The sequence below is a fragment of the Salmo trutta genome, chromosome 15 (assembly GCF_901001165.1).
Source record: "Salmo trutta chromosome 15, fSalTru1.1, whole genome shotgun sequence".
Classification (NCBI taxonomy): Eukaryota; Metazoa; Chordata; class Actinopteri; order Salmoniformes; family Salmonidae; genus Salmo; species Salmo trutta.
Window position 1 is genome coordinate 57,657,558 of NC_042971.1, and position 17,313 is coordinate 57,674,870.

Below are 17,313 nucleotides of genomic sequence, written 5' to 3' on the forward strand. Positions count from 1 at the left end.
TCATCAAGGGTCCTGAATGAAACAGACACTACTGATGTTTGAAAATGTTTTACTTTTAGTTACTACTACAGCAGCAACTGAAGAAAGAATCCATACCATTGAATGTGTGTATTTTAAAATGTGGATGGATGAATGCATGTACAATATGTAGGCTGTGTCATGAATACTTGAACGAATATATGTACCGTGCATTCGGAAAGTATTCAGATCCCTTGACTATTTCCCACATTTTGCATTCAGACCCTTTGCTATGAGACTCGAAATTGAGCTCCGGTGCATCCGGTTTCTACAGATCATCCTTGAGATGTTTCTATAACAGGATTGGAGTCCACCTGTGGTAAATTCAATTGATTGGACATGATTTGGAAAGGCACACACCTGTCTATATAAGGTCACACAGTTGACAGTGCACGTCAGAGCAAAAACCAAGCCATGAGGTCGAAGGAATTGTCCGTAGAGCTCCAAGCTAGGATTGTGTCGAGGCACAGATCTGGGGAAGGCTACCAAAACATTTCAGCAGCATTAAAGGTCCCGATGAACACAGTGGCCTTCATCATTCTTAAATGGAAGAAGCTTGGAACCACCAAGATTCTTCCTAGAGCTGGACTCCTGGCCAAACTGAGCAATCGGGGGAGAAGGGCCTCGTCAGGCAGGTGACCAAGAATCCGATAGTCACTCTGACAGAGCTCCTGAGTTCCTCTGTGGAGATGGGAGAACCTTCCAGAAGGACAACCATTTCTGCAGCACTAAACCAATCAGGCCTTTACGGTAGTGGCCAGAAGGAAACCACTCCTCAGTAAGGCACCTAAAGGACTCTCAGACCATGAGAAACAAGATTCTTTGGTCTGATGAAACCAAGATTGAATTATTTGGCCTGAATGCCAAGCGTCACATCTGGAGGAAACTTGGCACCATCACTAAGGTGAAGCATGGTGGTAGCAGCATCACTCTGTGGGGATGTTTTTCAGCGGCAGGGAGACTAGTCAGGATTCTTGATGAAAACCTGCTCCAGAGCGCTCAGGACTTCAGGCTAGGGCAAAGGTTCACCTTCCAACAGGACAACAACCCTAAGCACACAGCCAAGACAACACAGGAGTGGTTACGGAACAAGTCTCTGAATGTCCTTGAGTGGCCCAGCCAGAACCCGAACTTGAACCCAATCAAACATCTCTGGAGAGACCTGAAAATAGCTGTGCAGCGACACTCCCCATCCATCCAACCAGACAGAGCTTGAGAGGATCTGCAGAAAAGAATGGGAGAAACTCTACAAACACAGGTGTGCCAAGCTTGTAGCGTCATACCCAAGAGGACTCGAGGCTGTAGTCGCTGTCAAAGGTGCTTCAACAAAGTACTGAGTAAAGGGTCTGAATATTTATGTAAATGTGATATTTCAATTTATGTTTAATTGTTAGACTGTATAATTGCAAAAAATTCTCAAACTGTTTTTCCTTTGACATTATGGGGTATTGTGTGTAGATGGGGGGGGCAATTTAATCAATTTTAGAATAAGACTAAAATAACAAAATGTGGAAAAAGTTAAGATGTCTGAATTGTTTCTGAATGCACTGTAGGTATGTAAGGCTTACCTTGACAGCAGTGTCAACTTCTGCTCAAGCATTATTTCCAATTTCTGTGCCTGTTTAGAAATCCAGTGGTCAATTCCATGGTGCCTATAACAGTTCTCTAGCATTAGCCTGAAGTCTGCTACAAACTCTGTGATTGTTTCATACTCCCGGCTAACAAACTTCTCCTCCATCCTTCTGAAACACATGGACTTCTTGATGTGACCCCTGACCCGGTCAGTGTGTTTTTCAAGGCCAATGGGGTGCAAGAAGGGGCTCATAATGCCTTTGTGCTTTTCCAGAAGAAAGCCATTAAATATCCTATAGGCCTGCTGTAACTCATAGCTAAGGTCTTCTTCAACTGTAACTGTGGTAGGTATGCAAACCTCTGACAATGACAGTTCGTTTGAGATTTCAGGCACCCCATCATGTCTTAGCGCAGGATTACTCGTAGTACTGTGGGAAAGAACATAAACATTCTCCAGGGAGGTTCCGTTGCTGAGTCCTCCTTTGGTGACTAGGCTGCTGCGTTCAGCGCTGTGCCATTTGGAGTCTAATGATGATATAATGTGAACACTCTGAGATCCTGAACCCAGTTCATTCTGACAGTCTCGGTTGAGAAAAAATAAATGACTATTGTGGCCGTCCTTCTTGTCAGACAAGTCTTGCTGCTCCCCTGTGTCGTTTTGTGGCACCTTGGGTGGGTTAAAGGTTTCAGTTTGCACTTTCATGTTGCTGGCTGCCCTGTTTTTCAATAGGAGGTAGCTAATTAACTAAAAAAAAAAACGGACTCTTTTATTGGCTAACCTTGTTAGCTAACCAGCTGACCGCAACCTAACATTAGTAAGCTTTGTTGCCATCTTTTTTTTTTAACCAAATTATCATGCACAATTGGCAGTGGATATATTATATCCTGCCAAATACGGTCACATACATAACTTGGCTAGTCCTTCCTCGTTTTGACTCTTCAAAACATTCACCGGCACGTATAAGAATGAGTTGACGTTACAGTGCTACCTAGCTAGCCAACTAGCTAGCTAGCCAAACAGTAGCTAGTACTAGCTAGCTACTTATGATTTAGTTAACTAGACAGCATTGTGAGATATGTTATGAACGTTCGTTTGACAGCGAACATTGTTATTTGTTCATAAAATTATTAGGTTGGGCTTATTTAGCTAATCCACCACAAACTAATAAACATTAGTTGACAAGTAACAAAGTGAAGTTCAAAATTTGCCATATAGCTATTACCTAGTCTAACTTTTCTGTGATAAATTATCTGATGGGACTGATAGTCTAGATTCGACAAATATAGCTAGGTCAATTTACAAGGCCGTTACTCATACCTCACAATCAGCGCTTTAAGGTCGCGTCCGATACAAGCGGTACAAACTGCTAGTTAGCTGGCCAACTTGTTAGCTAGCAGCTAGTTAGCCGGCGTTGTACAGGCAGTGTGGCTGTGTCTCCTTCACAGCCTATCATTGAGCTCATTGTTTCCAGTCAGAGGCCTGCGTCTGCAGTGTCCGACGCAACGTTATCAGGGGACATTTTAGGCAACACGGCGATGAATCATTGCTATGATGAGCCAAGGAAACTAGTTTAGCTAGAAAGATAGACAGCTAAATGAGAAGAACCATCAATTCAGCAAGCTTGCTAGGAAGCTAGCTAGCCATAGTTAGCCGGTTAGCTAACAATTAATGTAAGTTATCTAACTTCAACATTTTCTGAAATTAAACTAACTAGCATAAATCTAGCTAGAGAACTTTCTAACTCAACAGTCTACAAAGTTAGCCAGGTATCGAGTCCGTTACACCAGAGAGGCTATGCTAGCTAGCTAGCTAGCTAACAAAATATTCCCCGAACGACGTATCTTTGCATCGTCCTGGTGCGTGTACATACACCCTGACGTAGTCGCGTGGAACAGATTTTTTTATTTGGGTTTCATAATACTGAGAGAGTACTTATTTCCCTCTGGCAATATAATTACTTTACCAATGTTAACGAGTTGTTCAGACAAAATGTCGATGAATTATGGGCATATTTGTATACCCTAAGATTACAAGGAGAGGTGATGAGCCTTGGCAAGCACACTTTGTAATTCTAACCTGTGCTCTTCAAGTTATTACCTGCCTTTTTATGCAGGTACAGGTGAAAAGCATGTCAGATGTCAATTTTACCACCGGCAATTAATGTCAGACTGATGGCAAGTTGACAAGTAATTTAGAGAGATGAGTCAGTCAAATTGTTCCCCCTGAACAAGGCAGTTAACCCAGTGTTCCTAGGCGTCATTGAAAATAAGAATTTGTTCTTAACTGACTTGCCTAGTTAACTAAAGGTAAAATAATAAAGTTAATCACTGGCTACATATATATTCTTCTATAATGGCGGTCCGCAAACAAATGTTAAAGTTGCATGCTGCCACTTACTGTGTTGGAGTGTGTGGTCAATCACGGTTTACAACATTAAGGCCACATTTCTACATCCTCCAACCTAACTCAGTACTTATGAGAAAATAAAAAAGAGCCCTTCTAACTTTTAATAGACCCTCCCACATCCCCTAAAAACCTCCCCTATCCCATCTAACCTCAATGACCCTACACTTCAAACTTTCCCTCTCTTCAGACATACTTATAACAATATAACAACACATGTTCCAGCGTTTCATTGACCATACACTCCAGACAAAAACCATTCACATGCTTGCCATCCAGATGTAATGACGATTTCAATGTACAATGTCTTAGGTCAATCGAGCAAACACCACCTCTTCCTTCCTAATATGACATTTGAATCTTGGTCCACTGACCTTTCTTTGGAGAGCATATAAATGCCAGCCCTTGTGCTCAAGAGTTCCATCTTTTCTGCCACACATCTATCAATATGTCTCTGATCTTACATTTGGCCTCACCTCTACCCAGTGGAACATTAATATGAATTATATCTTGTTTTAAAGCTCTTTTGCCTATCTGGTCTACAATTTAATTCCCTTCCACACCCGAATAGGCTGGGACCCAGCACAATCTCACTACTACACCCAGTCTCTCAATTCTCCATAAGAACAGAACGCCTCCAATAGTAGGTCACTCCTATTAGATTTTCCAGATGATAAACTATTCAATACAGACAGAGAATCTGAGCATACTATAATTCTGACAGGTTGTATGTCCTCCACCCACTGGAGGGCAACTACCAATATTTTATTTTCTCTACCAAGGTTAGATCAACAACAGGATCTGGTAGTAACCACGGAGGAACATCCCCTATCACCACAGAAGGGCCAACTTCCAACTCCCCCAAACCACTCTCATCAGCAAGCTTTCCAACTGTCCAACCAAAACCACTGCCTTGTCTACTAGTATATTCCCAGTCATCTAGAACTGTAGCAATGGGAAGGTCAATCTCACAGCCTTTTAGCCTAACCCACTAAGCTAATAACAATTTGGATACCATATATCCAAAGGCATCTCACTTGCCTCCACTAGTATGGCACATACAGATGTTGATTCAAATGCACCAATACATATCCTTAAAGCTATATATGTCACGTTCATTATAATGAGTGGACCAAAGCAAAGCGTAGGTAGAGTTCCACATATTTATTTTAGTGCAACTTCAACGCAACAAATAAACGAACGTGCAGTTCGTAGCGCACATAGCACTAAACAAAAACAATATCCCACAACGCAGGTGGGAAAAGGACCACACTAAGTATGATCCCCAATTAGAGGCAACGATCATCAGCTGCCTCCAATTGGGAACCATACTCACACCAACATAGAAATTAAAGACTAGAACACCCCCTAGTCACGCCCTGACCTATAAAACACGATAGAGAACCCCGAGGGCTCTCTATGGTCAGTGCGTGACAATATACTGGATTCTGTCCTGCTTCTGAAGCCAAGTCTCTCCACTGTTCCATAAACGATACACCCGTAATCAATTGTCGTCCTGATCAGAGCTCTATAAATATCCAGCAACGATTGAATGTCAGCATAAGATTCACCACATTCTTACACTTTGTTTCAACATTTAGGACATAATATTTCCATGTCTATTGCTCATTGAACCATATAACCAAATATGTGTACTTACAAACCCTCCACATAGGCTGTCCATACAGAAACAACTGTATATTATCAGCAACTTTTTTCTTTGAGAAGAACATACAAGACTTCACCACTGACAATTTAAAACCCCAGTCAATCGACCATCTTTCAACATCCAACATAGCTTGTTGAATAGACTTGGTCACATGAGAGACATTCCTTCCCCTCTTCCAAACAGCTCCATCATCAACATATAGGAAAGGCCCAATATCCCTACCTTCATTCAAAAACACATCGTTAATCATAATATTGAACAAAATAGGACTGATAGCACTGCCTTGAGAAATACCATTGTCAACTCCATAGGCATCAGATAAAATCGACTGTATTTTATCTCGAAAATTATTATTAAATAAGAAGGCCAAAACTCAGTTATACAATCTCCCACCAATACCAAGTCTTTCCATCTTAATCAATAGGCCTTCTCTCCACATAGTGTCATAGGCCTTTTCAATGTAAAAAAACACAGTAGCCATTACTTCTTTCATGACCAGAGTTTTTTCAACTTCATTGCTCACCTTTACAAATGCATCCCATGTAGATCTAGCTATGCTCCAGGAAATATGACAATCTGTTGACTATCATCTTTTCCATCAGTTTACATAAGTGCCATTGGAATGTAACTATCAGCACATGAAGGGTCCTTACCAGGATATACAAAAGGTAATATTACTGCACGTTTCCAACCAGAAGGTATAACCCCCTCACTCCAAATCCTATTAAAGAATCTTAGAAGAACGTGCATGACCTCATCAGGTAGATGCTTAAACATGAAACCAAGATTGAACTCTTTGGCCTGAATGCCAAGCGTCACGTCTGGAGGAAACCTGGCACCATCCCTACGGTGAAGCATGGTGGTGGCAGCATCATGCTGTGGGGATGTTTTTCAGTGGTAGGAACTGGGAGACTAGTCAGGATCAAGGCAAAGATGAACAAAGCAAAGTACAGAGAGATCCTTGATGAAAACCTGCTCCAGAGCACTCAGGACCTCAGACTGGGGTGAAGGTATTTATCACGCGGACTGGGATATGTTCAAGGGTAGCCTCCGAGAATAACATTGACGAATGCACTGATACGGTGACTGAGTTTATCAGAAAGTGTATAGGAGATGTTGTACCCACTGTGACTATTAAAACCTACCCTAACCAGAAACCGTGGATAGATGGCAGCATTCACGCAAAACTGAAAGCCCGAACTACCGCACTTAACTATAGCAAGGTGACTGGGAATATGGTCAAATACAAACAGTGTAGTTATTCCCTCCGTAAGGCAATCAAACAGGCAAACCGTCAGTACAGAGACAAAGTGGAGTCACAATTCAACGGCTCAGACACGTGATGTATGTAGTGGGGTCTACACACAATCACAGACTACAAAAGGAAAACCAGCCAAGTCACAGACACCGACGTCTTGCTTCCAGACAAGCTAAACACCTTCTTTGCCCGCTTTCAGGATAACACAGTGCCACCGACGTGGCCCGCTACCAAGGACTGTGGACTCTCCTTCTCCGTGAGTAAGACATTGAGTAAGACCAGCCGAATCTGGTAATGAATGGTGTGGCTGTTGAACAAGTTGAGGAGACTAAATTACTTGGTGTTACCTTAGATTGTAAACTCTCATGGTCAAAACATATAGATTTAATGGTTGTAAAGATGGGAAGAGGTCTGTCTGTAATATAGAGATGATCTGCTTTTTTTGACACCACACTTCAAAAAGCAAGGAAAGAGCTAGTTAAGCTGCAGCTGGCCCAGAACAGAGCGGCACATCTTGCTCTTCATCAGAGGGCTGATGCAAATACTATGCATGCCAGTTTCTCTTGGTTAAGAGTTGAGGAGAGACTGACTGCATCACTTCTTCTTTTTATAAGAAACATTAATGTGTTGAAAATCACAAATTGTTTGCATAGTCAACTTACACACAGCTCTGACACACACACTTACCCCACCAGACATGCCACCAGGGGTCTATTCACAGTCCCCAAATCCAGAACAAATTCAATAAAGTGTGCAGTATTATATAGAGCCATTATTGCATGGAACTCTGTGAAGTGAACAGCAAACCTGGTTTCAAAAAACATTTAAAGCAACACCTCACGGCACAACGCCTCTCCCCTAGATAGTTTGTGTGTATGTATTGATATGTAGGCTACGTGTGCCTTTTGTCATTTTGTATTTATTTATGTAGTTCTGTCCTTGAGCTGTTGCCTATTAATGTTCTGTGTTATGCCATGTTTCATGTTCTGTGTGGACCCCAGGAAGAGTAGCTGCTGCTTTCACAACAGCTAATGGAGATCCTAATAAAATACCAAAAATACAAAAAAATCTTTTACATATTTCTTAAACTCCTGACCGTTAGCAATAAGGCTTCTGGCATTCCACTGAACGATGACAAAACCCATAACTCTAATTGTCATCATACTGAGACATTCCATCATTAGTATTATTAGGGAAGGGAGGTTGTTGATGGAGGAGAGGGTGAGGGACAGATTGGGAAAGATGGCGGAAGTGGATGCTGAGTTTGAATAAAGCAGCGCATCAGGCAAAGTTGGTGACGAATGATCTGAATGGACAACAGTAGTATCGAAAACTGAAAGGAAATTTTCTACAATTGGAGTGGAGGATACGTGTATTAAAGATATGATAATGAATCGCTTCTTGTTGGGATGCATTTGTTGAGTAAGAATGCATATGTGGGAGACCCATTTGAGGTGTCAAATTGTGAAGTATGCGCTGGGAAAAGTGGAGTCTGAAATAGTGACCAGGAATGGTCTTATTTAGATTAATTGTATTTCTGAAGAACAGAGGAAGATTGCAGTGAGTCTCAACAGAATCTAGACAACAGAAGTTTTTTGTTTTGAACTTCGGAATAGAGCACCTGTCAAAGGAGTCATCTCAGGGGTGACGACGGATGTTCAGGTTGAATACCTGAAGAGAATTCCTGGTGTGGTTGGTGCCCGGCATCTGACCCACTGGGTGAATGAAGAAAAAGAAGAAAGTCTGTCGGTCCTGTTGTTTTTTGATAAAGAGAAAATACCGACGCATATGAAGCTTGGTTATGTAAGATACGCTGTAGCTTTCGTCCCCAAACCATTGCAGTGTAAGAATTGTAAAAGATTTGGCCATGTTTCTAATGTGTGCAGACGGACAGAGTATATTGAAGAAAGGTGTGTAGAAGGACGACAGTGTTGCCATTGTGGTGGAGATCATGATCCCAAGTACCTGGAGTGCCCTGTAAGGGTGAAGGAGATTGAGGTGGCAATAGTTAGTGTGGTCAATCAAATCTCCTATGCGAAGACGATTAAAAGAATTGAGAAAACAAGTGATCCTAGTGAAGATATGGTACGGGACGCATCACAGCCTGTAGTAAATGTTTGCTGCCAGTCAAAAAAATACCATGTGTGTTAAAAAGGTGGATTTTGAGGCATTCGTTGCCACAGATGTAAACTGTAAGGTACAAGTCTTAAATAAGTTTAAGAAACTGGACATTATTGTGGCTGCGGCAGAAACGTTTTTGGGACTTAAGGATTTTACATTTGAAGGCTTGCAAGGGGTACTGGCGCCGGAAGACCCGCCCTCCCAGGTTCCCCTTGAGCCTGTGTAGGGATCAGATATGTTTTGTATTTTAACAGAAAGTTGTTTGATTTAGTTTAGTTTATTTATACATTTTTTGGTAGTTTGGTGGGTTTTTTTGTTGGTATTTTGTACATCTTTTCTTTCCTTTGCACAGAGTAGCTACATGTCCCATTGTTTGGCATTTAAAACACCTTAATGGAGGTGGGACAAACTCTCTAACACTGAAAGCCAGGCAGCCCATCTGTACCTTCTTAGGCAAAACGTGCTCAAACATGAATAGTACTGACAGGCTTTCACTTCTCTGCCCCTCTTTCTTACTGAACAGCCTTTTGGCTTCAACCACTATGCCCCCTTCTACATTTTCTTTTATATCATCTATAGATTGTGGAACCCCAGAAATGACCCCCCTCAGCTTAGCCGAAGATCCAGGGACATGACTTGTGATTTTCTTTCCATTGAGAGCTTTCATTTTTTCAGAATCTTCCCTCGCTGAACATTGTCAGCACAGAATATTAACAGTCTACCATTACCAATGAACGGGGCTAATGTGATTTCACCTATCTCTTTCTTTTCGGCATTGGTTAATCGAATAGGGTGTAGATGAGACCCTGTGGTCGCATCAAACACGGTTACAACTTTCCACTCCAACACATCATTAATATGGTTATTCACTACCTTCGTCCTCTTCATGCACTCAACACTAGAACTGCCACTGCTGTCAGCAGCGCTTTTACCTTTCACCACAGACCATCCAGGTCCTTGACTTTCATCATCCCCACCCACACCATCATAACTATCACCCATGTCGACCACAGTTCAGCACAGCTGTTGCTAAACCGCCTACCACAATATGAAACGATGGATTCTATCTCGATTCTCCACCGACTCATGAGACCACAAACACATTTTCTCACTGTCGCTCCGTGCTTCCTCCCCCCGTACAATTAGGAATTAGAATACTACTAGAATGGACATGAACCATTTTGGTCGGAGTTAGTCAACTATGGTTTGCCAGTGCTGCAGTGGTAGAAAAAGTAGTCATACTTGAGTAAAAGTGAAAGTCACCCAGTAAAATAATACTTGAGTAAAATTCTAACAGTATTTGGGTATATATATACTTAAGTATCAAAAGTAAAACAAATTGCAAATATATACTTAATTATCAAAAGTAAAACAAATTGCAAACATATACTTAAGTATCAAAAGTAAGGGGCTAAATCAACTATTTTCTTGTTTTTTTTTGTTTACGGACAACCAGGGGCACACTCCAACACTCAGACATAATTTACAAACGTAGCATGAGTGTTTAGTGAATCTGAGAAATTGGGAGGTAGCAGGGATGAACAGGGATGTTCTCTTGATAAGTGCGTGCACTCAACCTGGTCTCTGAGCATTTTGTATTATTCTGTACGTAAATCCAAGACACACCATTATGTATGATATGTTATGTTTGGTATAATACAGATGGTTACTTAAGGCAAAAACGACAGGGAGGTGGTTGGTCAGGGTGGATGGGTATGCGTATAACCCGAACCCAAAGGTTGCAAGTACAAATCTCATCACGGACAACTTTAGCATTTTAGCTAATTAGTAACTTTTCAACTACTTACTACCTTTTATCTACTTTGCAACTACTTAGCATGTTAGCTAACCCTTCCCCTAACCCTAACTTTAACCTTTTTAGCTAACCCTGCAACTAACCTTCACCCTTTTAGCTAACCCCTTGCCCTAACACTAACCTTAACCCAACTCCTAAACTTAACCCTAACCTTAACCCCAAACTCCTAGCCTAGCTAACGTTAGCAAGCTCGCAAATATTAGCCACCTAGCCACTAGCTAGAATTTGTAACATAACATACGTTTTTGGCAAATTCGTAACATATTGTACATTTTGCAAATCAGTAACGTATTGTACGTTTCGCAAATCCGTAACATAATATGAATTGTAATTCGGAACATATCATACAAAATAGGTGATGGACATCCACAAATTAATACACACCATACGAAACGTAACATATCATACTAATTTCAGTAGAATGCATTCAGATGTACAACTGACTAGGTAAAATGGAATGTCACATATTTACGTACAGAATAATACAAAATGCTCTGAGACCAGGTTATTGAATTGAACCATTTTCCTGTCCTGCTAAACATTCAAAATATAAAGAGTACTTTTGGGAGTCAGGGAAAATGTATGGAGTAAAAGGTACCTGATTTTCTTCAGGAATGTAGTGAAGTAAAAGTATAAGTTGTCAAAAACATAAATAGTAAAGTAAAGTACAGATATCCCCCAAAAACGACTTAAGTCGTTATTTTAAGTATTTTTACTTAAGTATTTTACACCACTACAGTGCTGTGATAAGATAGTGTAAAATAATGAATTTGTAGAATTTATCAGCACCATATATGTTTGTTAGCTAGCTTGACAGACAGTTTTAGAGGAATGATTCTATAACGTTTTCAAATGAACTGCCAATATGCCAACATTCCATTCAAACAATGCAGTCCATCCACAGCCAAACACTGGCTGAAATCAGTGGATGACAGCACTTAGAATAGATGATTGGTTGTAAATGCAACAAGTACTGATATTGTATGATGTAATACCACTCTCAGCTTTTCAAGAAAACACAAAATGATACACTTTTGTTCTGTTTACATATATTTTAGAGGCTATTTATACAGAAAATGTGTATAAAACCAGAATAAACTGTATTTATGATTATATGACACTATGTTAGGTTGACAATAATTATATTACACAATTTCTGATACAACACATGCCTTTGTTTAATTTCCTGCATAAGTAAAATCAGGATTATGCCTATACTGCCATTCACTCCAATTAGAATGGCTTGGATTTATCCCTGACCATTTGCACCCCATACTGTAACTTTGAGAGTTTATGACATAGCCCCTTTAGTAATTTAATAGGATCTCTATGATCCCCCCACCTCCCAGACAGGATATGAACACGGCAAAAATGTCTAAAGTGACAGGAAACTAGCTGTAAAACTGAAAAGAAATTCTCAGCCTCATTGCAAAATATGTAGAATAGCATGAGATTACCTATAAAATTTCACATTTTCCTCTCTGCCCCATGGCAATATGTGTATAATTGCAGGAAATGTACTTTAAACAGCAACATCTTCTCTCAGCCTCATCGCATAATGTGTAGAATAGCATGAGATTAGCTATAAAACTGCACATATTCTCTTTGCCCCATGGCAAAATGTGTAGAATTGTAGGAAGTTAGCAGTTTCCCAAAAATGTTAATAATTATTTGGTGTTGGGGGGGCTTGCTCAGACCTTGCGGGGGCCCGTGAAACCACGGCATGCCACTTAGATTAATCAGTTCAAATAGGTTAGTGCTGGTTGACATCTGCAGAAGGCCTACATACATGCACTGCAGGCTACTGTTCAGTATTCAGAGGCGCAATAACTTTTTTTAAAGTTCAATTACATGCAGTCTATGGTTCAACCACTAGATGTCGATAGAGACCCACAGTAGTAGTCGAGCAGAGCTCAATCAATAGGTCTTTGGTCCAATTTATTCCAGGCAGGTTCCACTTTTGATGATACAAGACAGGTGCGTTGGCCACACCCACTAATTGCCTGATGCCAATTGTTTTATTTTATCTTAACTAGGCAAGTCAGTTAAGAACAAATTCTTATTTACAATGACAGCCTACCCCGGCCAAACACGGTTAACAGTTTAGGTAGAGTATTGCATTGAGAGAGCAAGTGGTAAGAGGAAGCTAGACGTGATCAATTGTTGTCCATCATATTGAGTATGGGCTGCTTTTTTTCCCTCCCTTTTTTAAATCCACATCTTCCCCCAACAGATACAGATGACGCGGTCTCTATTGCATTCTACACTGCCCTCTCCCACCTGGACAAGAGGAACACCTGTGTGAGAATGTAGTTTTGGTATTTTTATTAGGATCCCCATTAGCTGTTACAAAAGCAGCAGCTACTCTTCCTGGGGTCCACACAGAACATGACATAATACATAACATTCATAGGACAGAACTGCATCCATGTTTTTTTAAAGGCACACGTAGCCTACATATCAATAAATACAAACTATCTAGGTCAAATGGGAGAGAGGTGTTGTGCTATGAGGTATTGCGTTCTGTTTTTTGAAACCAGGTTTACTGTATTTGAACAATGAGATGGAACAGAGCTTAAAGTTCCTCGGTGTCCACATCATTAAGGAATTAACATGGTCCACACACCAACACGTGACAATGCCTCTTCCCCCTCAGGAGGTTGAAAATATAGGCCCTCAGATCCTCAAAGTTCTACAGCTGCACCATTGAGGGCATCTTGACTGGCTGCATCACCGCTTGGTATGTCAACTGCTTAGCATCTGACCTCAAGGCGCTACAAAGGGTAGTGTGTACAGCCCAGTAAATCACTGGGGCCCAAGCTCCGTGCCATCCAGGACCTCTATACTGTACCAGGCAGTGTCAGAGGAAGGCCCTAAAAATTGTTAAAGACTCCAGCCACCCCAGTCATAGACTGTTCTCTATACTACTGCACGCAAGTAGTACCAATGCACCAAATCTGGCACCAACAGGACCCTGAACATCTGGCACCAACAGTACCCTGAACATCTACTACCCTCAAGCCATAAGACTGCTAATTAGTTAAACAAATACAGTGCATTCAGAAATAATTCAGACCTCTTGACTTTTTCCACAATGTTACAGCCTTATTCTAAAGTGGATTAAATCATTTCTCATCTACACATAATACCCCATAAAGACAAAACAAGTTTTATACATTTCTTCAAACATTTATTCAGACCCTTTACTCAGTACTTTGTTGAAGCACCTTTGGCAGAGATTACAGATTTGAGTTCTTGGGTATGACGCTACAAGTTTGGCACACCTGTATTTGGGGAGCTTCTCCAATTCTTCTCTACAGATCCTCTGAAGCTCTGATAGGGATGGTGCCAGGGTTCCTCCAGATGTGACGCTTGGCATTCAGGCCAAAGTGTTCAATCTTGTTTATCATGGTCTGAGAGTCCTTTAGGTGTTTTTTGGCAAACTCCAAGCAGGCTGTCGTGTGCCTTTTTACTGAGTGGCTTCTACCATAAAGGCCTGATTGGTTGAGGGCTGCAGGGAAGGTTATCCTTCTGGAAGGTTCTCCCATCTCCACAGAGGAATTCTGAAGCTCTGTCAGAGTGACCATCGGGTTCTTGGTCACCTCCCTTACCAAGGCCCTTCTCCCCCAATTGCTCAGTTTGGCTGGGTGGCCAGCTCTATGAAGAGTCTTGGTGGTTCCAAACTTCTTCCATTTTAAGAATGATGGAGGCCACCGTGTTCTTGGGGACCTTCAATGCTGCAGACATGTTTTGGTACCCTTCCCCAGATCTGTGCCTCGACACAATCCTGTCTCGGCGCTCTACGGACAAATCCTTCAACCTCATGGCTTGGTTTTTTGCTCTGACATGCACTGTCAACTCTTGGACCTTATAATGGCAGGTGTGTGCCTTTCCAAATCATGTCCAATCAATTGAATTGACCACAGCTGGACTCCAATCAAGTCGTAGAAACATCTCAAGGATGATCAATGGGAACAGGATGCACCTTAGCTCATTTTGGTGCCTCATAACAAAGAGTCTGAATACTTATGTAAATAAGGTATTTCTGTTTTTTTTTTTTAAATGGCTAACATTTCTAAAAACCTGTTTTCACTTTGTCATTATGGGGTATTAGGGGAAGATCAATGAGGAAAAAAGTTAATTTAATACATTTTAGATTAAGGCTGTAACTTAACAAAATGTGGAAAAGGCAAGGGGTCTAAATACTTTCCGAATGCACTGTAGATACTCTAGTCTATTAGCCACATTATGACTGTCCTTGCTAGTTACTGTAGCTACCTGGACTATCTGCATTGACCCCTTTTGAACAAACTCTTTTGACTCATCACACTGCTGCTACTGCTTATCGAGCCTGTTGCTTAGCCACTTTACCCCTACCTATATGTACATATCTACCTCAATTACCTCGTACCCTGCACATCGATTCTGTACTGGTACCCTGTGTGTATAGCCAAGTTATCGTTACTCATTGTGTATTTATTTATTTTATTTTTCTCTCTGAATTATTGGAAGGGCCTGTAAGCATTTCACTGTTGGTCTACTCCCGTATAGAAAGCATGTGACAATTTGATTTAGACAAATATTTTTGTAGCTATATTTTTACATTTTTTTATAACTGTCTAGTTGTATTTATCAACCCAGCTCTTTACAATGCAAGTCGGTATAGGCTTTAATTTGACAATGACCACTTTGTACATTGCACATTCAAAAAAAGGTGAGATATACCAGAGCTTTGAGAGAAAGGAGATGGGAATCCCACTGGACAATGAATGGAGACACGTATAACGCCCCTCCCAGCAGACTGTCGACTAATTGTGCTCACGTTGTTACTTTGTTGCTAAACTAACCGTCACGCCGTCTGTTCTGAAAGTTGACAAACCTAACTATTTTCCTCAAGTGTGTAATGTCCCGATTACAAAGCTATATGACATTACAGAGAACAAGTTCATTATTTCACATCTCAGAAAAGATTTGCAATGTTGTACTTCATGAAATTATTGCTAATGTTGTTTTTTTTAAAACTAGCGCCCAATGGCAAAGGTGCGTAAAGATGGAGGAATTCAGATTTAACTAAATGTTTTTTTGGGGGGGGTAGAGGAATTCAGATATGACGTCATTGTTTTCAGCACTACCCACAGTTCCTAAACTATGGCTCCCAACTTGAACAAAATGTGCCAGTAAATCAACACAATCTACTTTTTAGTATACTGTGCTTTGCTGATACAAAAGGATAACGGAGAGCACTGTACAATACGGCGAATTTAGAAAACAAGGCATTTTAGGTAAGTACATGGGGGTAGCCATCTTTATACACCTTAGCTATTAGTCATCTTTATACACCTATGCTATTGACTCCCATTCCCTAGTTGAAGGAGAGCTTTCCTTGTCCCAGAATCGCCCAGAATGCACCGTGCGGCCCATTGACGACGTATGGGCAATTTACACAATGGGCGTTAATACGATTCCAATGGAGTACCTCTGGATATAGTGACATCCGTTGGCTGGTTTCCTGTATTTGCATGCCCACAAAAACAGGGTTTTCACTGGTTACACCGTCCATAAAGTCCTAAACCCCGCCCATTTTTACAATTCATCTTAAAATGTCATTCTCAACCTTACCTTAACCACAATGCTAACTTTATGCTTAACTCTAAACTTAAATTAAGACCAAAAAGCAAATGTTTTCATATTTTTTTTGCGACATATTGCCAATTTTGACTTTGTCTGTGCTATTTAGTGGAAACTACAAAAAAGGGGCCCTGCGTCTTTAACGGCAAATTGTACAGAATTTTATTTCGCGAGATTTGCTTGGCGCGGTGACCCATGTGAGCGACACCTCCTGCAAGAATCATTCTCCCCTGCAGAGGAAAAGGCTATGGAGTGCTGAACGTTTTCACTGTTATTCCCCTTTCCCCCCAAGCCCCTGTATTTGTTGTGATTCATTTCTGTAACCTTTTTTGGTGGCTATCGGGCGGTGGAACGATGTGGATTCAAATTCGGACCATAGACGGAAAGGAGACACGAACCATTGAGGATCTTTCCAGGCTGACCAAAATTGAGTCTCTGAGGCTGAAAATCCAAGAGATCTTCAATGTAAACCCCGGACAACAACGGTTATTCTATCGGGGCAAACAGGTAGATGTCTCACCTATGGCCATCGTAACGGTTGTTTGTTTACGTTGCAGGATTAAGTGTCAGGCTGCTAACGTTGTACTTAATACCGGAGCTTCCTGTTTTGAAGGGAATTCGCCAACAGTTATTGCGCAAGAACCAAGAAGACTCACTGCCAGTGATATTAATTTGCTGCTGCTGTCCCCATTCATGCTTTATCTACAGTTGGATACATTGTTGCAACGTTTTCAGTTGGCCTATTTAAAACGCAATCGCCAACACTTGAGCTAGAGAGCTGAGAAATGGCGTATACTTCCTGGTCTTTTTCCAGATATTTAGTTTCG

At 41.1% G+C, this 17,313-nt stretch overlaps 2 protein-coding genes across 4 annotated transcripts in view; one reads left to right on the top strand and one right to left on the bottom strand.

Annotated features, from left to right (window-relative positions):
* The window catches only part of LOC115149437 (uncharacterized protein KIAA2026), a 71,897-nt gene that overhangs the window by 17,553 nt on the left and 37,031 nt on the right, over positions 1 to 17,313 (bottom strand). Inside the window, exon 2 of one of the 3 annotated variants that reach the window (XM_029692292.1) lies at positions 1,587 to 1,636. In XM_029692292.1, the coding sequence (XP_029548152.1) occupies positions 1,587 to 1,636 (50 nt within the window). Of the gene's footprint in view, positions 1 to 1,586; positions 3,493 to 17,313 lie in introns of those variants that run through there. The other 2 variants (XM_029692290.1, XM_029692291.1) reach the window with 2 other exon arrangements.
* The window catches only part of LOC115149438 (E3 ubiquitin-protein ligase UHRF2), a 39,844-nt gene continuing 39,030 nt past the window's right edge, over positions 16,500 to 17,313 (top strand). The window contains exon 1 of the mRNA XM_029692293.1: positions 16,500 to 16,993. Coding sequence (XP_029548153.1) covers positions 16,841 to 16,993 — 153 coding nt within the window. The 5' untranslated portion in view covers positions 16,500 to 16,840. The remainder of the gene's footprint in view (positions 16,994 to 17,313) is intronic.